General features: G+C 40.5%; 1 protein-coding gene across 2 annotated transcripts in view; it reads right to left on the bottom strand.

The window, feature by feature from the left end:
- The window catches only part of FHIP1A (FHF complex subunit HOOK interacting protein 1A), a 108,408-nt gene that overhangs the window by 5,772 nt on the left and 79,989 nt on the right, over nucleotides 1–22,647 (bottom strand). For both annotated transcript variants that reach the window (XM_084856259.1, XM_084856260.1), the window contains exons 7-12: nucleotides 20,569–20,736; nucleotides 14,932–15,011; nucleotides 11,608–11,795; nucleotides 7,207–8,256; nucleotides 3,143–3,321; nucleotides 2,382–2,520 (exon numbers count right to left, since the gene is read on the bottom strand). In XM_084856259.1, coding sequence (XP_084712385.1) covers nucleotides 2,382–2,520; nucleotides 3,143–3,321; nucleotides 7,207–8,256; nucleotides 11,608–11,795; nucleotides 14,932–15,011; nucleotides 20,569–20,736 — 1,804 coding nt within the window. The remainder of the gene's footprint in view (nucleotides 1–2,381; nucleotides 2,521–3,142; nucleotides 3,322–7,206; nucleotides 8,257–11,607; nucleotides 11,796–14,931; nucleotides 15,012–20,568; nucleotides 20,737–22,647) is intronic.

The raw sequence follows: 22,647 nt of genomic DNA, 5'->3' as shown, positions 1-22,647 counted from the left end.
GCTGGGGCTGATGGGAGTTGCAGTCCAAAACATTTGGAGGTGATGAGTACTCAAATTAGTGAGTACTCATGTACCAAGGCTGTAGTAGTACATGCGGGAAAATGGGGGAAGAAGCGAAAGCTCATTTGTGAGCTTCTGCCGAGGACAGGATGGGGTGTTGCTGCTGCTATTGCTCCCCCTTCCTCCTCAGGGTCAACAGTGCTGCAGCTGCACCATTGCCCCCATATTTTCAATCACCTTGTGGCTCCTTTACTTGGCTCCACAGATAAAAAGAATCACTCCCCCGCCCCTTTTACACTTGAAGCTTGGTTTAGGATGGTGAAACCCTTACAGGCATAGGAATAGGTAAACTCTGCTACTACTAATGCCAAAGCTACTATTTAAGAGGTGCTCGTAACAGTCCATAACCACATGCCACACAGCAGCACGCACAACAGAAATGGAAGCTCTAGCCGAGGAAAGAATCATACATTCCCAGCAACAAAAACAGGCTTCGAAAGTGCTTGGAAAATCAGATATCCCTGCTGCAGCAGCACTGCCTTGATAGGTGACATCCACATTCTAATACAACATATTAATTGTAATAACGGAGTGACAATAATAACGGTGTGACAAGCTCCCTAAAATATGAAGTTTAAAAATCAGTGTTGAGATTTGGCAGAAGAGCTGTTTAAGGTAACTGGCTACTAGTGCACATGGATACGTCCTTTGAGTTTCTTAGTACACAGTTATTGTGCAAAAATCTCCCAAACATTTTTTTTTTTTTAAGTTATGGACATTTAAATCGCTGCCTGAGGATTCTATGCAGGCAACTGTTGAGAGTGAGTCGCAGAACATGAAGCTGCTCATGTGCTTCCTTAAATCACAGCCATTATGTTTTAGGACCCTACTCATGTCTTAGTAGCTGCAGTAAAAGTTGACTCTGGTCAACGCATAAGAACTGGCGGCGATGTATTCAAAAAGCAGCTGCAGTAGGAGAAGCTGTTCCATAGGAAAGGGTCCAACATCTCTTCCCTTCGCCCTGAGGGGATTATGGCTGAGCTTATTTTTAACATAGTCCACTCCACTTGAGAGGACGTATTCATGAGATGTTGGGCGTGCTCCTCACTCGTGACAATGCATGAACTGCAGAGCCTTTTCCTGCTATGAATGTTTCCTAAACGAATGTTTGCAACCACTCTCTCCGTCACATGGTCAGGCTAAAAATAAAGCAAGACAGGCACATATATTCTGCCAGTCCTGAAGAGAAGAAAAAGAGGGTTACTCCTTTAGGAGTTGGAAATTATAGTTAAAAGAAACCATGTCCTTATGGAGACCTTTTATGGAGGAAGGGTCTATCATTTGATCTAAAAGCCGATAAGTCGTAAAACTTATTGGGTCGACTTAAGCAAGTTACTATTTCAACCTACTCTACCTCAGAGGGTTGCTGTAAGGATAACACAGGAACACAGGAAGCTGCTTTATTATACTGAGTCAGACCATGGATCTATCTAGCCCAGTTATTGTCGACACAGACTGGCAGCAATGGCTCTCCAGGATTTCAGGCAGGAGTTTTTCCAGCCCTGCCTGGAGATGGCGAGGATTGAACCTCAGACCTTCTGCATGCAAAGAGGGTGCTCTACCACTGAACCACGGCCCCTCCCTGTATGCTGTCCATAGCTTCTTGGAGGAATAGTAGGATATAAGGGAGGGGAGGAAACATACCTACTGGTACAGCACATACTCTGCATGCAGAAGATCCAAGGTTCAATCCCTGGCACCTTCAGTTAAAAGGATCAGCTAGCAGGTGATGACAAATACCACTTCCTCAGATCCTGAGCTAGAAATCCAAATAATCTGACAATGTATAGGACAGTTTATGTTCCTACAAATGTAATATGATACTTAATTTTACCCTTACAAACAAGAAGGTAAAAAGGTTGTGAGAAAGTTGCTTCACCCTGTTTCTTCAGGACAGCAGCTACAGCCTATAGGGCTTTAGCTGGAGCACACTCTCATCATTGGAGAACTCTGCAAAGAGCCTTGATATGATACCGTATCCCTTCCATAAGATGTCAGAAGATAGCCTAGGCTTCCAAGGGTCCTTCTCATCTGCCTTTCAGGTCCAATGGGGATGAACCCCACACACAGCTAAATGACCAGGTGCCAACTATCCCACAAAATAAAGATTTTCTATCCTTCTGTATCTAAAAAGAAGGGGGCTGGTGGGATTTTTACAATATATTTAATCCCAATAATTTTAAGCCTAGCATATTATTAAATCAATTCAGAGCATGCTTGGGTAGTAGCGTAAACATAGTTTCCTCTTCATTTCTTCAAATCTTGTTAAAACAGGAAATATTAGTAAGACATATTGTTGTATGTTCTTATTACGAACTTGCCTTTGGTCAACGACTCTAGAGGAATATCCAACATGTCCACTCGTAAAAGCAAGTACTGTTGGGCTTGCATGAGAAGACCAGGGAAATCCTTTTCGATGGAAGCAAACTGCTCAATTTTGTTTTTCACAGATGCCAGCACCTGCCAAAACAATAGCAGCATAAATCTTCATATTGTCATTTCCGTTATGTACTGAATTATCTGTGTACTGTGTCTCTTGTGCTCAAAATCGCATTAAGGACTGTTACGGTGCCAAGCTCTGCACAGCAACATTATTAATGTAGCAACTTTAAGGCACCGTTCCGCAGCACCTAAACAAAAAGTTCAAGGCAAAATGTTTGCAAATCTCCTATTTAAAAAGCAGGGACCTATAAAACTGCCACACTCTAATGAGGCTTAATTATAAACAACAGAGACACACGGGGAGATCTTCAGTTTTCTCAGAATAACCCTGGAAATACTGCAGAGTGAGGCCCTAAGGAGTTAATCCTAAAATAGGCAAGGAAAGAAAATGGAAAACACCGAACAAAAGATAAAACAAATTGCATTTGCTTGCATTCATTTTTTATTGCTCTTGCCTCTCTCTTGGGTCTAAATTGAGATTGCAAGCTCCTTGGGACAAAGATGCTTTTTTCTTTTGCTTATGTTACTTTGCAGAGTGCCATGTACACTGATGGCTCTATATTAACAATAAATACAGAGAATGTAAAGAATAATCAACAACATACTATATTTATGTGAACATGACACAATAATGACATACCTGATACAATGACCGCACACTAGGCTGAAATACCATATTGGTATTGAGCAGAAAGGAACGGAGAAGGGGCTGTGGGTAACTGGCCAGATGAGTGATGATACCAATGAGCAACAAATTCACATGCAGGGAGTTTTCCAACATGTTTTCCAGTTTTGATAACACCACACTGATAAACGGTCCTGCAGATTTTAAAAAACAAACACATGATTAATTGTTAAAACAACATTGGACTGGAGAAAGGAAAGGCACAGTAATGTCAGGAGAACAAGCATCGAGCAGCATAGTTTTCAGCCCTATGGTCTTTTTGTGCTCAAGATGGGAGTGGCGAAAAGGGACCGAGGGGCTCTGTGTTTGTGCATCACATGTTAAGCACACCCTGCACTTTATCAAGTTGACTTAGTGCTAATTAGCTGGGGGACATGACTAGCAGGGCAGACTGGAGTCTAGGAAGAGATTCCCCCCCCCCCCGCATCAAATTGACTCAGAAATAAGCTAAGCTCTTCCCCCCCAACCCCCCATTAAATTTCCTGCCTTAAAATCCTAAACTCCTCCCTCCCACCCAGTTACCTACTCATCCCCCTTCTCCCCCACCTATTCCCCACCAAATCTCGCATCCCACCCCACTTATCAGGCTGGAGTGGCAGTGGCACCATGTCTTAAGCAAGCCACTGGAAGAAATCCCCCCACCCCTTCCCTGACACATGCCAGCAGTTGCCTCTGGGAAATATAGTTTCCAAGGGGCTAAATTAAATCAAGTAGCCCTTTGGAAAACTACATTTCCCAGGGGCTACTTTGCCTATCCTGGCATGCTTCGGAGAAGGAAAAGGGGCAGCTCCCCCTAAAGCTTGCCATGGCTTACTACTGCCTCCTGACCTGCTGCCACTCCAACCCAGTCAGTGCAGAGGGAGGGAAGGAAAGTGGAGGGGGCATGAAGGAAATCCTCTTCTGACTCAGATTAAAATTTGAGCTCGAGAAGAATTTGGGGGTAATGGTTGCCTGGGACCTGGGCTTTCAACTTCTTCATAGATAGCAATGTGCTTTTGTCCTGGTTGGTTGGTGCAAATGATTTTGCTACATTGACTTGTTCATATTATCCCAACTAGCACTCATCTATACTTTGCAGGACAAACTGTTACAAGCTCCCTGCTATAGACACAGCAGGGAATTCTGACTCATGTATCTGCTCAGCATAGTGATCCTGTGAGGGACTACACAAATCAAGACGGTGTAGCTCCATACATAGAGGTTTCAATCCCATCTTGAGGACAAAACTGCCACTAACACAGATATTATCCACTGGCACGCCTGTGCCCATGTTTTTGCTCATATTAGGAGGAAGGCAGTGAAAGTCTTGGAGGCATTTACAGTCTCTTCTCCTGAATGTATTGGCCAATGATGTGGTATAGAAGAGCTCGTAATGGCAAGCAGGGCACAGCTGAATATCGTTGCTTCGCTTGCTGTGCTTAGGATGCTGCTTCAGCATAATCTACGGATCAGGTTGCTCAGGCTTCCCACATAGTATGTAAAATCCAGAGTCAATTGAGGCCTGTTAACCTTTGCTCAAAAAAAAAGTGTCGTACAGATGGGGTTATTAAAAACACACCACTGGTTGTTTAACACGGCCAGGTTGCTCTATGCACAGTGCCATGAATTAAGAACCAGTTCAGCCTAATAAGATTGCTTGCACCCTTTTCTAGACTATAGTCAAGTTCTCCCAGGTTATCTTCCAGTTTTTTAAGAAGCTCCCATAAAACAACCTTCCTTATTACCTTCCTTTTCAGACAAATGTGATTGTGGTCTTTATTGCTAATGGGATCCAAGAGCAATAACTGTCTAAGAGACTAAGAAAATAGCATAAGCATGGATATTGAATGTTAAACTATTCTGGAAATGGATACACAGTTGTAGATGGAAAGGGGCTCTTGCTGTACAGACGAGTTGCTTCTGAAGACCTAAACATAATACATATAAATGGCCCTGTCACCACTAAGCTAGCTTCAAGCACCTTGTTAGATGAAGAATCTCAGGTGACAAGTAGAGGTTTACAAGCTTCGCAAGAGGAGTAGCACAGACTAATTAGATCAAAATTAATGATGTTATACAAAACTCACCATGCAGGCACAGACATAAAACTAATTGGGGTCCTATTCATAATAAAAGTTTTATTTGCCACATTACATTCCCATTACTGAAATGCTGATTGTGTCCTTGTTGGTGGATGAATGGGTTGGGGCTTGTATTGCATACATTATTAGAAGAAACGGATGCTATTTCTCTCACAAAGTATCAGTGTCACATACAAAGATCTGTTTATGTCCACATTGCCTTCTGGGAAAAAAAAGTATCTGTTCATTCCCTTGACAAGGAAACTTTGTTTCAGTGCTATAATCATATGGAAAAGGAATAATGAATCCCTACACTGTGATTGTGTTCCAAGCCATAAAACTGGCAACTAGGCAATACTGGTAACCAGATAACTTATTTATTAGCTATATTTCATATGACAATGAATCTCCAAATGCTACAAAAAAGCCAGGATGGGTGGAAAACAGGGAATTAAAGAGCCTCCAGTGTAAAACTTTGTTCAGATTACTGCCAAACCCAGAGTCTTTCAAAAGACTTAACATGCCAACAGAGCCTTAAAGGTAGTAAAAACAAAATCCCAGAAGAAGAACCTTGATGTCCAGTAAGTACAACAAATAATCCCTTCCATACTACTGCTACAACTAAGTGAGAAGGAAGACGCCACTGAATGAGCTGAAGTGCATTAATATTGCAGTCATTTGAAACATCACGTTTTCTTAATTTGGCTATAGCCACAAGATCTGTCTGGGTTTTGGCTTACCAAAGCCATCATCAATTGCTATCGTTCAAAAATCACAAAGGTATTTTAGTAAGAGAAATCCAATTATTGATGAAGCTTAATAAAATAATTTAAGCTAATTATTTTGTGTGCTGGTCAGGCAACCAGTGGAAGGGAAACTGTTTCTAGACCAGATTAATACATCTGATAGCAATATGCTCATTCAACTGTATTACCCAGTTTAAATGATGGATGGAGCTATGTGACACGTTGCCATATTTCGCATGCTCTTCTCCCCCCACCGTATTATCTGGATAATTCCTCTCATGATTATATTTTCTGGATCCTTTTAGGAACAGATAAATGTTGATGTAATATAATTTCAAATGAATGAGTAATACAAAATGGACATTTGCTTCAGATTTGTTTTTTGGTCATATTTGGCATTTCCAACTCATCTACCACCATTATTAAAACTATTGTTTGTTTTCTGGTTTTTCTAAGAGTATGAATCTTCATATCATAGGATACCAGGGAACATTAAGGATAACCTGTGTTCCAAGACACATAAAAGCTACACAAGTAGCTGTAAAAGCTATAAAAGCTACACAAGTAACACAGTCACTATTACCAAGCCAAAATTCAGTGTGTCTTGCTACACAACTGCTCTATAAGCCTATGGGTAAGTATGACACTGGAACCAAACTGAAGGAAACACAACACAGCACTGCTACAGACACTTCATATCTGGGGAGCAGGATGCCTCAATGTGCGCTTAAAATGGGGCAGATGCAAATAATGGCAACAGAGCTGCCATCTAGTGCTCAAAAGTGAGAAGCAAAAGTGGGTAAGATAGGACACTGCAACTTCTATTTTACAGCGAATACACAGGGGTTGGTTGGTTTTTTTGCCTCACTATAAATAAGATCAATTGCCAAATCTCTTTTTTCTAGCAACTGCTATTTCGTAGCACTTGGTCTAATAGTTCTATTACCCCTTTTCTTAAAATATATAGAAGCATCCCCTAGAACGATGTTCCTATTTCAGATTTTCTGTACAGGAAATATAAATCCCAAGCTATTGAAGTGGTCAAGTAAAATCTGAAATCCAAGCCAAGAACACAGCCACAAAAGTAACCATTCCACAAAGTGTTATTCAATGTCAATATAGTAAAGAGGTTCTTTCTTATTCATATGCCTCTTTCCTCTAGCCAGAAATTTATTATTTATTTAAAAGAGTTGGGCTAATTAGAAAATCCCACCTGTAAAGGGGATACTCTGAATCCTTGCAGGATTGCTGGGCCATACATCTTTTGGTCCAAAGGGTGAAGGCATACTTTCTGCTGATGGAGTATCAGCCGAAAAATTTTCAAAGTCCTCTTCCTCTTCCACTGGAGAGATTGCATCAGGAATAAGCAATTTTAGTTCTACGAAACCTGTAGAGTTAGAATCCAATTCTTTAATGATGTTATCACACTGCGAAATAAAATCTTCACTCTCTGGGCTCAGCAACCTCATGTTAGCATTGTGATCCACTTCTGGGCAAGCCAACTCCAGTTCCAAATCATGCTGTGGGGTTGATTCAATAGCAGCCTCATGGATTTCGGCTGTTGTGTGTTGAGTCAAGTTTGAATTTTCCCCGTTGTGCTCCTCTAAATCTGAATCTAATTGTGAACTTTTAAGGGGACCATTGGTAGGGAGAACCTTTGGATTATCTGCATTTTGAGATTGTGACATTAAAGCTTTCTCCTTTAGGCTGTCTGCTTCCTGCACATCCTTTTGGGCACATAACCTGTAAACCATAACATCATCCTGAAAGTCCGATTCCTCTATATAGGACCCTTTGATCAACATGATTGCATTTTTCTTCATTTCCTGAATGTGCTTTGGTGGTCCTGCAGGAGGCTGCGTGTCTACACTCTTTAAATCATCATGCTGGGGAGAGCCCATATCAGATCCAGGAGAAATCCCAGTATCATAGCTATCATCCCACTCCAGATCCAGCTGCATCTTTTCCCCCAGTGAAGTAATCTGAGAGGAACTACAGTTACTAGGGGTTCTGTACTGGAGTCGGAAAATGGGCTGGTCTAAGTTTTTACCATCTTCCTCAGCCAGTGTTTGGATAAAGGTACATGGATCAGGTTTTTCACCATCATATGGAGCAGACCAAACCTGGCAATCTTTCATGCAGTGGAGTATGAGAGTTTGAGCATCCCAAAGGTATTGTAGGTAACTAATATCAACAGTTTTCCCATATTCCACAATACACGTGGATTCTGCAATACCACTGCTTGAGGACTCTTCAAGGGAATCTGAAATGGAGAGGAAGAACAGTCAAAGTTAGGGTCTTCAAGAGTAATACAAACACATATTCAAAGACCATATGAGTATGCTTAATAGCTTGCTTAGGAGGTTATCACAGATGTGTATCACATTCATATATAGTGCCATTCAATAGACGATATATTTGTGTAGATATAGTTGACCACTTGAATTAGGCAAAAGAAGGAAGATTAGTCTCCGTAAGCTAGATATCCCCTATTTGCGAATGTAGATATTGTTTGGTCCGACCAGCTTTATTCTGTTGAGAAATCTGACATTTATTTCCACCTGTTGCTTCTTTTTACTTATTTATACTGGCAAACATTTACATCTTTTTTATTTTTCATATCACTTCCTAAAGAACATTTGCTTTTCTATCAACTAGTCCAAGGATTATCAAGATCCTAGGGGTAACAATTTGCAATGACGTAAAACAAGTGATTTGTGTTGCTGTTGAAAAAAACCCAAAACCCATATCCTGTCTCTGGCCAGGGGGGCAAGGGGGGCCTCTTCCTCCCATTTATTCTGACAACAGTCTCTGATGCAAAGATATATTGGTATCTGTAGCTCCTATAAGCTAGGATATTCCATATGGTGCAGTATAGAGGGAAGAGATCCCTACCAATGCACTGCCCAGGTTTTGCGCTTCTCCACTGGTCCAGAAAGAAGATCAATCTACCAAGCCCTTAAAAAACAAGATCAGTTTACCATAGTTGGCTGAATGAATTCTGTTCCATACTACTACTGAATGAATTCCTACTTCAGTTCCTTTTCCTATTGTAAGTTTAAGAAAATGCGCTTGAAGTTCTTGATCCTACTGAAGTTTAGTGACTCAAGGAGGCTCACCTTTTCTGGCTATCAAATAGACAACGCTGAGCAACAAAATGGCCAACTGACTGAAACGTATGTTTGTTTTATAGAAATAGACAAAACCTAACACAGAAATCTGGGGAAAGCCTGAATTTGGCAAAACTTCATGTGCTTCTCTCTACTACAGAATGTCCTTTATTTTTATGGATGTCTCTGTAGTGTGTTACTGCAATAGTTTACCTTGAACAAGAAAATGAATGAAATGTTTTTCACCATAAAAGGTGAATTTTTTCATTAGTATTGCAGTGCTTTCTCCATCTGACTGAATTGTCAGCCATAAACACAGAAACAATGAGGAGTTAAAGATCATGTCATTGGTCACTAGGAAGGCAATTTCCACAAAATTTCCAATAAATTTGTTCAGCTGACCTATGACCAAGATGTCCTGAGATATTTATGATGCCCTTATAGAAAAATACAAAAGTTTTGGGCAATTGGCTCAAGTTTTATTAGTTTGCATGGATGACATTTCTTTCCATAGGCTGCACTTTTGATGAGTCTGAACTTATTTAGATTTCATTTCCTCTTTATTTGGATTTCATTTCGTACTTATTTTCCCAGGCATCTAGACATTACTTATGGCACAAATGTTGTGGGCTGCCTTTGTGGTGTGCATTCTAGGCAGCGGGGGCAGGGGGAGATATTTTTGTGGATGTCCACTTTTCATATTGAATTGTTTTTAGATTATGTTTTATGGGGTTTGTATTATTGTGCTGATTATGTTTTATATTGATTTTGGTTCTTAATGTTACATTCATTATGGATTTCTGCATCTGTATAAGTCACTTGGAGACTTCTTTTTGCAGTGGGAAGCAAAGTATAAATCTAATAAATAATAAAACCATAATAATACCATCATAACAACTCCTGAGAGGGAGATCAGAGTGAGAGAGAAGCATTTGCCTAAAGGTATCTAGAGAAGTGTATGGCAGAGTATGGATCTGAACTTGGGTTTTCCATATGAAACCCACTGGTGATGCAGTGGGCCACTTGTAACTGCCTCCATCTCTCTTCCTCTACTCTCTCAGTTCAGAAATAAGAGCTTTCACTTTTTCTGCTTGCAAATGGCTCCCATGTTCATACACACCCGTGTCTATTCTTGGAGCAAATCTTTTCAATTACTACCAACTTTCCTGTGGGAAAGATCCCAGAAGAGAGAGGAAGGCAGGCAGGCAAAAATCACCTCAGACCCCTGCTCCAGCAGAATTATCCCCTCCACAGGGCCATGATTACCAACTGCCCTTTGAGACAGATTAATAATATGGTTTTGTAATGGTTTTTACTAATGCACTGTTGTTTTACTTGTAAGCTGCTTGGTAGAATTTTATCCTGATAGGCTGAATAAATACTTGTAATCAGTCACACTACTTGTAAGGAGATCTACATCTAATGAACATTACATAAATTTATGAAAGACCCAAAAGAAATATGGACTAGTTAGCATTCTGTTAATTAGAACAGTCCATAAGGGAAAAAGAGGTACTATCTACCGATAATATGAATTTACTAAATAGAAATCAGTCTCATGACCTTCATATGACTGGGTAACTGTTTTCTTGAACACAGGGAGCCAAGCAGATATATCTAGGCATTAGCAATATGTAAAATAATATACCATTACTATTTCATGTGTAAGCTCCCTGCACAAGCACTATGTACTGGATCAAAATGTGCCTTTCCACTTTTGGAAGGAGTCTTTCTTTTACAAAAGTGCTATTTTGCACCATGCACTAGAGTGAAATTAAATTAAAAGATTATTTTCTGCTTGCATCAGAAATTGCACAAGCCTGTTATATAGTCAGAAGCACTGAAACTTACACATAATCTATTATTGTACTGTGAAAAGTCTTGTACAAGCGAAAACTCTCTGAAAAGTGAACTGTAAGAAGTCTTGTACAAGTCTTGTGCAAACATTTACAGAACTGTGCCCACAGTCATTTTCCTTCTACACCTGGGTCTTTGGATCCAAGTGAATATAAATTCTAGGTTCTATGCAGTACCTAATAGTCCCTTAGCATTCTGCACACATCAAATAGTGGTAACAGTACTTAGCACAGTAATCCAAATGTTGTACAAAAGTAAATTGGTTTTCACGAAACCTCATGAGTTTGATGAAAGACAATACAGGCTGAGGAGAGTCCAAGACCTAGAAATCCTGGACCTGCTCAATGTCATCATCTCTCGGGTCAGTTTCTCATCTCTATAAGAATTATTAGTGGTTTATGTTACAGAGCTGATACTACCGTGGTAAGCAAGTGTTTTCACCTACCTCTGTAGGTGCTTTCATTCTACTTCTAGATAGAATATTAATCTAGCTAAACATTACATATGAGAGAGAGAAATTAAGAAACTTTATCATAATCATAAGCTCCAGACTTTGACTGTACCGTGCCTGAATACACAATGGAGAAGAAAAAGAGGAAAACCTTAACACAAAGCTTGTCCTTTCAGAAAAAAGGTGAAATATTTACCTGCTCCGTGTATGTTCTTTCTCCACAGGATATAATCTTTTTCTTGCCTTCCAAAAGTCAGAGTAATCCCACTAGAGCAGCAGACTGGAGTCAAGGCAAGCAGTCTAGCAGCAGAAACAGAATACCAGTCCCGTTCCCTCACAGCCCATCTTTGGCTGAACATGATGTGATTACAGGGTATCAAGTACCTAGAACAACAGAGCCTTTCATTAACAAATTACAATCACACCTTTAAAAAAGAGAGGAGGGGGGAGAGAGAAAGGTGTTCTCTAGCACAGAAGTGAAAAGAAAGTAGATTGAGATCTGTTGGTAGATTTGCAACTTCTGACTCTCAAGTGTTTAACATCAGCACAACAAAAGGTTTTTCTCCCCTTCTAAATTAGGCTGCTGAGATGGAAGAAAGCTTGGGGGAACTGTGTGTGTGTGTGTGCGCGCACGCACACACGTATGCAAGAGGGGAGTGGTGGAACTGAAAACAAATCCCTGGGTTGACTGTGTGCTCAGAGGTACCCTTGTTCCTTAATTCTAAGAGTATGCCATTGTCACCACCACCACTATTTTGCACCTGGCTCTCGCTGGTGGGCATCAGGTTCTAGTAAAAAACAAAGCCGATCCTATAAGCCGAGAGCATTCCTGTGCTTGCTTCACTTGGTTCCTTAAGATAAAGCACATAGATGAGGTAAATATTCACAATATGGCTGAGTTGTTGAGGACTGACTTGCTGAAGAACTACAGCGTCTGCAGGATATGGAAAATATGGCAGGACAGAACTACAGAAGACTGGGCTTTCTTTGGGAGAGGGTGTAGAAAGGCAATGGGAGTTTCTAGAGATAGTAGCAGTCAGTCAAGTGAACAGATAATTAAAAGGAAGAAGCAGTGGCAAATAGAAACCAGTAGACAATATTGTGATAAAGATACAAAATGTACAAATAAATTAGAACTGAAACCATTACTGCCATCTTTACTGGAAAAACCCAACATTGACAAAAACAAAATGGCTGTGGCATTTTGTGCCAAAGAATGACAGAACATTATCTGAACCTTGCTGAAAACTGAAAAAGCAGAACAGAAAAGCAAAATGTATATTTAGTTTATGCAATTGTATTATAATGTTTTAAATTATATTATTTTATTTGTTTTGGAAATTTGGAGCACTTTCAATCCATATTTTACATATTTATTTTAATTATATTTATACAAGTCAGATCTTTTTTTTAAAAAAAACTTTTTTACCTACAAACAGTGAGACTTTTGGGGTTTAAAATGGTTTTTGTCTAAAGCCTTAGGCATGTTAATTCTGAGCATTTTACACCATCTAACAACTATGCATTTGAGTTGGCTATATTTCCGGTTCTTATTATCTGGTGTCTACAATGTGGTGCCTGTAGGCACCAATGGGTGTTAGAACAGAAAGCTGCAGGTTCAAAAGAGCAATTTTGTGTTTTGGAGTTCAGGCCCCATCTCTGTCTCATACTTATGTTCTTGGGCAAGTTACTTTTCTTTTAGTCTCATCAGTTTGCCTTCTGGGAAACAGGTGTTTTGTGCCTGGCCAGAACCTAGCCCATTAGGCCTCCACAATCACCCCGCCAAAGCCCTGCGTGAGGTCTATCCCCTTCCCTGAAGCCCACCCCATGAGGAAGTTGAGGGACAAAGGAAGGTAGCCCTGTCAGGAGGTATCATCTCAAGGTGCCTGAAGCAACTTAAAGCAGCAGTGCCCAAAGGATTTCCTTGGGTCTTGCCTTTCCTGAGGAGTAGAGCTCCAGGGAAGGGAACAGGTCTTGCCCAGGGCCCACTCTTTCAGGAGCCACCACCTCAAGGCACCTGGAGCACCTTGAGGCAAGGGCTCCTAACAGAGAAGCTCCACCACAGCTCAGATGTTTCCTAAGCAGCAGGGAAGAAGCAAGATCACAAGGAAGAGAGGTTTAAACCTCCTTTCTCCATTACCTCTCCCCATGGCTGCTCAGGAAACAGCGAAGCGGATATATGGAGCTAGCAAAACAGAGCACTCTGTCTCTACATTGCCAGCCTGTACAGAAGCCAATCCGGCTGTTTCCTGAGCAGTTGGGGTGGGGGTGGGGAGATCCCAAGGGGAAATTTAATCACCACAATCTTTTCCCTTCCCCGCTACTCTGAAAGCAAATCAGCAGCAGTGAAGAGAAGTGAATGTGCGCGCACATGTCTCTGAGCAAGAGAACGAACATGTGTGTATGAAAGGATGTGTGTGTGTAGGGGGGGGAGGAGAGAGAGAGAGGTGGTGGCCCTAACCACTTTCAAATCTGTCCCTGCCCACCCATGGCATGCTCTCCCCACCCAAAGGTTAATCAGGAAAGAATGCAGCCCTCCACCTAAAAAAGGTTCCCTCCTGCCTGTCTACAGTAACTAGCAGCAGCTCTCCAGAGTTTCAGGCAAGTTCTTTCCTCTACCCACCAGGATATGCTATCAAACCCGAAACCTTCTGCATGCAAAACATGTGCTCTGCTACTTAAGTTACAGCCCTCCACCTAGATCACCAAATTACATAAAAGACTGAGTGACTGTTCTGAACGCTGCTAATTCAGCTTTGTAAATTACCAGCCTCCCTCATTTAAAAGACAAGTAAAGCTTGTTAATGAATTAAAAAAATAACTGATAGAGATGTATCATAAGAAACAATGCTTAAGACTAATGCTCAACGACACAATGTTCAACTCAGCTATTTTTTTAAGTCACAATGAGGGTAGCCTATACCAGTAACAAAGGTATAACTGGTCAGTAGTTGGAAAATGTATGAGTAAAGAAGTAGAACGTGTTTTAAGCCATAGGCTTGAAAACAGTTTTATCACTATAGTTTAGCTATCACAATGATATATTGGGGGAGGGGGTGGCATTCATCAAACCTTTAAACCATGGAACATGTAGTTGAGAGTCAAGAAATATATTCCTAGCTTCCCTTTCCAACTTTTCAGAAATGACACATTACTCTGTATGCAGAAGAGCCTCTGTTAATTTAGTCTTAATGAATGCAAATTCCTTCACCAAGTCTGCTAAATTGGTGAGAAGCCTACTTTCATCCTAAGAGGCTTGTGATTTTTAAAAACATTCCTCTTTCTTTCTTTTTTCATTTTGCTTTCTTTCATGTCACTAGACATCTAAGATTGACATCAAGTTCCCAGATGTGTGCACATAGTAAAATAGACATGCGTGTGATCTTCACCCGTGGCATTGCACACAGAGAGTTTTTGTTCCCCCTGTTCTGTGTAGAGAAGACATGTATGCAGCAGGCATATGATACTAATCATCAATGAGGAGTTTGCACTGCAGAATCGAGAGAAAGATTTTTTTTACCTTAAAACTAGTTGTAACATCACATCTTCACAATGCAAGCTGATAAGTGTTCTGAACAATGCCAAGGACACCACACAGAGCTGGGAAATGATAAGGACAGTCAGAATCTGTAACTTTCCATCCTTTCCTGAGGTACAAAATCATTTTACATTACAGAGTAGCACACAGCCTGAATTCTGGTATTTTTGAGAGAGATCAGATGCACCTAATTTGGTTAGAATGCCTAAAGTTAAGCATAAAGACAGATATAAATAGATACATGCTGGCATCTATACAGAAATGTTTTTAAAGAGCAAGAGAAAGAAAAAGATTTCCAATTAGTCAAATGCAATTGTTTTAAAAGGGAACTGAAATGTAATTAGCCCCAAACATTCAAATATTTATATAAGAATTATTTTTTTTTCTTATTTAGATAGATTTATTATTCAGCCATATACAAATCAAATTCTATAGAAATGGTATTCTACTACGTGTCTGGGACACACCCATCCAACTGAAGGCATCTGAAGGAAATGGCTCAGTTTCTGACAAATTCAGAGAAACCTCCAGTCTAGTACCATGACATTTTTTACAGTGATTAAATATAGCTCCTTAAAAATGGGATAGGAATAGTGTTTCTATGCCTTTTGAGGGAGAGGCACATTCCACTTCCTGAACATTTCCTGAAGAAACTTAAGACTAGTTCGGTTACACAAATTGAATAGTACCTGCAATTTACAATACAATAGAGATGAAATATTGAGAAGATCTATTGTGAAACCCATTTTGTTTTGCTGAAGGGGGAGTTTGGCTCATGTTGAAATACCTTTGCTACGGACTTAGAGACTACTAATCCACCTAAGAACACAAATGGTGCATTGCTTGTCTGACAATGTAAAGAAGTCAGTGTCACTCTACACATGAAAAGCTTGGAGTAGGGATGTTATTTGCATCCCACCTGCATTCAAAGGTGGTACGTTCACATGGATGGTTTTCATGGCTCAATTTAAATACTCCCACTCAAATCTTGTTGTATTGGGGCTTCCCTAACACAAAAGAGAACAGCTCAAGCTTCCCTACTTGCAACAGTTTCTTTCTAATTAGCTGGTCAAAGAAACATCGACCTCCGATCGCTAAGCACTGTAGTGACAAAGGGGTTCCCTCTTCCTGGCAGTTACAGGATATCCTCAAGATGTTTCCCCCTTCTATTCCCATTCCTGCTTACTAGAACCATAAGTCACTCTTGATTAAAAAGTTACATATTCTACTTGAAGAAGCGAAGGTCAGTTAGCGCTGTGGACAATGCAGCAGTCAAAGCTACATACAAATCCACCCCTCAAAGAAGTGGTGAGAGAGAAAAGCTTGTGGCACTTACAGAAGGCCCACCTTATTGGCTTGGAACACAAGGTGACATTAAATGAAAATTCATCCTGTAAGGCAACCTTCCCCACCTAGTGGGGTGTCCCCTAGATGTTTTGAATTTCAATTCCCTTCAACCCCAGCCAGCATGGCCAGTGGTCAGGAACCCTAGGCATTGCAGTCTACAATATATGGAGGGCCCCAGGTTGGATAATGTGGTGTATGATGTTTATTTTATTTTTACCCCATATTTCTACCAAAAATTGGCACTCAAAGTTAATTAACAGGACACTAGGTGGGATTCTGTGAAGGGAGGTCTTAAGTTTGCTTGTGCATTCTATATTGTAACGGTTCTTGTTCTAGTGCTGCCATCAGTTGAAGTTGTGGAAAATACACTGATCAAAATTATGAACTTATAGAGGAATGGTAAATTGGGGGGGGCATTTATTTTAACAAAGGGCAGGTATGAAATGAGAAAGAGGGAAAGGCGGATTTTAATTTGTTCATGAGACAAAAGGAAAAGTATTTTATACACATGTTCAAGCGGGTAAGAGTGCTTGTACATTTAATCCTAGCAATTATTACAAAATCGTTCCATAATAATAATGCATGGGGATTTTATACTATGCTAACATGCTGGAAGTTGCAGCGCTGGTTTCTATACTTGGCTAAGTTACACAGCAAAGAATTCATTTAGCATCACTGATGCATTCTGGTGGAGCTCCTGAGCTCCTTCACAATACCTGCCCCTCTGTCAATGGAACAAATAATTATGGTTCAGCAGAGACCTCATTGGCAAGCTGCTACTTACTGAAGCTGTTTGGGAGTTTTCGCAGTTAATATCTTTTGGAGCCGGCATCACAGCGGAAAGTATGCATGCCGCATGCACGCCCTACTTGAAAATGTTTATTTGGCCCAAGATGTCAGCCTTAAGACACTAATTTAATGCACAAACTGATCGTCTGGCGCTTCTGCCCATATGGTACTCTGCAGTTGTCATATGCAGGAGTGTCTCCTGCATCCTTTTATAGGAAATAAGTGCCAGCCAAAGAGGGGCTCAGGAGGGCAGCTGACTGAATGCAGACTGAAGCAGGTGTTCTCGTTTCAGCATGTGATTAACCTGCTTGCAAATGGAAACTGCTATTATATTAACTATTTCTGTGACATAATTAACTTGCATCATTCTTTGCAGAAGGGGTCCTTGACAGCCCATTCAAGACCAAAGAAATACTTTAATGCTGTTCAAGTGGATAGCATTATCACTCCTAACATCATATAGGTCAATGTCATTATACCAAAGCAAGACTGTTCATGCTGCAAAGAGGACCACTTCGTTCCATTTCTCTAAACTGAGACACAGTGAAAAGATGAAATCTTGCTTGGGAACATGCTAGTAATATCCTTTTTTGAGGAGGGGGGCGTTACTTGGCAAGTCTGCAGTTAAATTTCAATCTGTCAAAAATATGGTGTCATTAGCATTTTTATAGAACTCCCCTTCTATGCCACTTCTGTTGTTGATTACTTAACACACACATAACAACAACAACACAGTTAAGTGGAAAGAAAAACACTTCAAACTCCAATTCAGTTTTATGCTGCTGCAGGGTTGACTTTACTGCTGACTCGTCGGTTTTATTGTTGTTTACATTAATGGTTTTATTGTTTTAATTGTTTATACAATTAAATTTTATTGTATTTCTATGGCTGTTTTAATGCAGTGAGCCCAACTTGAGAACTCAATTTAGACAAAAGAATAGGATATAAAATTAAAATAAATAAATGAATAAAATAAACACAAATTGAGTATCTGAAAAGCTACACAAATGGGCACTGCCATCACTACAATCAAACACCATAAAAATACTAGTATCAGTTTCCTGATCTATTTGGACAATGTTATGTTTAGACGGCTGAGACTTTGGAATTCTAAACATCTCAACATTTATTAATTGTAAATAAGTTTCTAGTCCTCATGGTTGCAGAATATAGTAACATGATTTGACTGAATGCATTAAACAAGGATGCACTCACAAAGCAAGAGGCAGCCTGCTCCAAAACCAGAATCTTGGACTAAGGAAAGCTGTGACAGGGAAAATTTGAAGTAAACTGTAGAATGTATGTTGTCAAGCTTCAGATGGGAAACAGCTTTCTATATGTGCATAGACAAGGTAAAAATGGACAGGATGGCAGACTCAGACTGGAAGTTCAAATGGTTTCACTGGGTGATCTTAGGTACATTTCTATCTCTGTTATCCTAAGATGCTCACTATAAAATTGGAATTAAGAGTGACCTTTTGGGATTACTGAAGGATCGGGGATGGGGATGCGGGGAGAAGAGCTTATAAATTTATTTAGGGATATACCAGGAAAAAAATGCTGTTTTATAAATAACATTTGTTTTCATTATTAAAGACCTCATTTGTTTCATTATTCATTCATTACCTTCTTTTCACATTTGTTACTCTTCATATTTAGTTCATTAGCATTCATACAAGTCATATTCATAATGTGACACACATTTGTTTTCATGAACAGGACTTTTTTCTTTCTTTCAAAACCCTTCTTTTTTGCCACTTTTTTTGTTTGTGGTAGCAGCAGAAGCAAAAGTTCTCTTGTCACCTGGCAACCACCATTTCATTTCTTGAGATGCCTTGAAAATTGTTTTATTCTGGGGCATTCAAGGGAGGTGGGGTGGGGAATCCCAGATTGCCTCAGAATGATGCAACATCTGGATCATCTGGGGAAATAAAATGGTGGCTTCCATAAGGCAGCCACCTAGAGGACTTTGTCAGCTATCAGACAAGGTAAGCCGCACCACCCCCAAATGAGTAAGGAAGAAATCATGAAAATGGCCTCTATCCATATCTATTCGTTACTGGCGGCATAGTCGCCTTTCATAACAAATGAAAATTGAATCGATCAAGGCCCATCCAATTAAATTTTTCATTTGTTTCAAAAAGAATGCATACCACGAGTATTCATAGACCTAGTGAATGGTCTGGAAACAACTGCTTTCAACTGGTCACTGAAACTAAGATTTTGCGGGGTGGCACTGATTAATGTCTGAATGGAAGACTACTGGGAATCCTACTTCAGCCATTCTGAGTTCTAAAAGAAAGCGTAAGATCGAAGTGTAATTAAGAAATAAACAGAAATTCAAATTCTCCTGACAGAAGAGTGCCGTAGGCCTATGCTGGTACTACTGGAGGTTGTTTATTTGTAAGCAACAAGGTGAGTGCCTAGTTACAGGGCTGGTTCAATGGCAGCCTGAGCATACAGACCTGGTTCAGACAACATGATCGCCACCATGGCTTAATTTACCTGCAGGGACTGTCACATTGTGCCGGGCACCTCCAGGTGGCATTTTTGCATGGTGCTCATGGGTATCCAGCTTGCTGTGGCTTGTCGTGTCAGGAGAACCCAGCTGGAAAGAGTTGTTTGAGGGTTAGACAACCCTCAAATAACCCTAAAAGAAGCCATGAGCTATCTGAGGGTTGTCTAACCCTCAAACAACCCCTGCCACCTGCATTTGTATGACATGACAAGACTGTGGGTTGTCATCTCATGTGAACCAGGTCATAGTGTCCAAGGAGAAAAGGGACCTCTAGATTGTCAGATGTGCACGCAGCTTCTGGGACATTGTTGCAGTCAGTCCAGGATTGCAGATATTTGACAGTCATTAGGGAAGACACTAAAAGAGCCCTAAGACAGCAGATGATAGCAACAGAAAATGTAAGCCACTCGATTTCTTTGAAGGCTACCTGAAATATGTCCAACATGTTCTGCGGGAGCCTTTCAACATTTATAGCAAAATCACTCCCTGTGGGACGAATGGCACTTTGGCCCCTCCACTACCATAACCAGCTCCTTTAGTGGCCATTCCAACTGGTCATTGCAACTGTTGTGTAATGTTATATAAGAGATGATACTTGAATTTCCTTATTTTCCTCTTTCATCTTTTCCTTTAGTACTGAGTCTATTAAATTGTAAGCTTAAAGACAGGGACTTGTGTTTAGACACTAATGGTGCAATTCTATGCCTGTTTAGACAGCCAGCATTGCTGGCTGCGGCATTCTGGGAATTTTAGGCCTCTTTCTGTCTAAACATACATAGGACTGTGCCTTAAACGTTTTATACATTTTAGGCACTTTATGATTGCACCCCAAAAGCATATAAAAAGCAAGCTCACTCAAGAGACATAATAGATACATATTCAAATGAAAAAAAATATGAACACACTTGTCTAAAACAATTCCACATACTAAAAGATGACCAATATTTCTGTTAGTCTCATCTCACCCGAAATGGAGTGTTTATGCGACTTGTGAGGGTGTCCAGGATGTGAACACTCTCATGGCGATGCAGCAGGATGAACCGAAGGAAGATTTTGAGTAAAGCTGGCTCTGAAACACTCCGTAAGAAGAGATCTAAGTATGCAGTTGTAGTCATTACTTCCTCCACAGTCACCTGAAAATGATCACAGACCATATCAATCTTGCTCTGATTATACCGGCTACACAGCCTCCACAGTGATGCTACAATAGGGTGCGTATATAACAAGCACAATTTATTTTTTTAAAGTTCTGGCTAGACCCACTTAAAAACAAACAACTGTGTGCTGGTTTGAGTATTTTGATTAGCTGGGAAGAGAAGGATGCAAATAACTAACCCATTCCCTAAACAATTCCAGTACATGGTTCTGTGTTGAAGCTGCTATTCATTAAACACCAAAGGCCCGCTATTTGGTATTCAGAGAAGGTATCCACAGCAGATAGGGGATTTATAAGTATCCTCCTGCTACATTGTATTTTCCCTTTACCTTTCCTGCCTCTACACTGTCACACATTTCTCAACAATTGGACCAAATTCTCGTGGACACATTTGTCAAGAGTGGGTTAACAGAGTAGGAGCCATAAGGGCCGCTGGGGTAGTCACGTATGCAGAAGCCACCTGGAGGTTGATTGTTTTTAGCTGGTTCTCAGCCTGCAGCTCATGGTCATGATTTGGCCGGCTAATTGGGAAAATGATAACAGCCGTGCTTGGTGGGAAGCGGCAACCTTGTTGAAGGGTGGAGTGGGGTGTCCCAGGCCTGGGTTTGGATTGGGTGCCTAGCATCTGCCTTGGGTTGCTAGGGATGGGCAATAGAGAAGGGGTGGGTGTCTCTTCTTGGCCCTGATGGTACTAGGGTGTGCTGCTGGTTGATGGCTATCCTAGGAGGCCCATACTTTAGAATGTATAGGATGGACTAGCTAGTTTTATTGTTTTGCTCTTGGGAGTGTGCACCTTGGTGTTTGGCGTTTCTGGTTTTGCTTAGAGTCTTGTACCTTGCTTGTAATTTCCTTTACAACCTACCCAATCGCTCCCTATTCCTTCCTCTTTGTTCCATTCCCCTAATAAACGTTTACCCAACTTCTAGTTGGTGTGATGTGTCCTGAATAACTTCAGTGCTAAATACAATGCCTGTTGGCCTGGGAGGGAGCTACTGGGTTAATCTGGGGGAAATTGAGGCCAAGTTTGGCCTGGTCTACCTTGCAGGGTTGTTGCAGTAAATACCGGCAATCCTTCACAACACTGATTCCAGTTCAGGATGAATGTAAGTAAGGAATAAATAAATAAATAAATAAATAAATAAATGACCCATGTAGAATACCGAATTCCTGTGCTATGGAAGGCAAAGTTCCATAAGTACAACTTACCATAAGAAAGCTCGGGCTTTGCTTGCAGAACTCCCTCATTGGATTGTGGGACTATATTGGCCTTGTAGGCCCCTTCCAACCCTACTATTCTATGATTGTGCAACCAGGTTACTAGGTCAAGAGGTAACTACAGCTGTCAACTCTAGCTAGCTGCAGGCCTACCTATAGGAAGTGGCTAACATTGCTGAAAAAGCGTATCGGCAGAACTGGCTTGTAGACAACAAGGGTCCCAAAAGTAAAACAAATGTGTCCAGAGGCAGATGCCACTAGAAAGGAATATATGCACTAGGACTAAATTTCCAATTACACATCAGCCTCACCCAGTGGATATTTGCATTTATAATCAGAAGTAGTGACTTTTACTTTGCTAATGCAGTCTTTTAAAGCACATTTATCAGTAGATGGCTGATATTCTGGAACCAACCTTTGTGACATGCGCCAAGAGTGCAAAGTCAGCATTTTCAAAAAATAGTTACATGTGAGTTTAATAAGCTTGAAAGTACAGATACAAATGCAGATGGTTCTGCCTATATGAGAAGGAGCATTAACCATCTTTTGTTTACTATCCTTCACTAAATAAACAAGAAGAGGTATTTAATTTCTTTTCTTAAGAAAAAGATTTCAAGCTGTCACTTAAAAGCTAAGAGAATTTGGAAAGTACTCCAATAGGTGGCATTTGCAT

This window comes from Heloderma suspectum, chromosome 5 (assembly GCF_057233095.1).
Source record: "Heloderma suspectum isolate Gila_16-S chromosome 5, 16-S_ref, whole genome shotgun sequence".
Classification (NCBI taxonomy): domain Eukaryota; kingdom Metazoa; phylum Chordata; class Lepidosauria; order Squamata; family Helodermatidae; genus Heloderma; species Heloderma suspectum.
The sequence above is the reverse complement of the archived record's forward strand: the minus strand, read 5'-3'. Positions and strand labels throughout refer to the sequence as shown.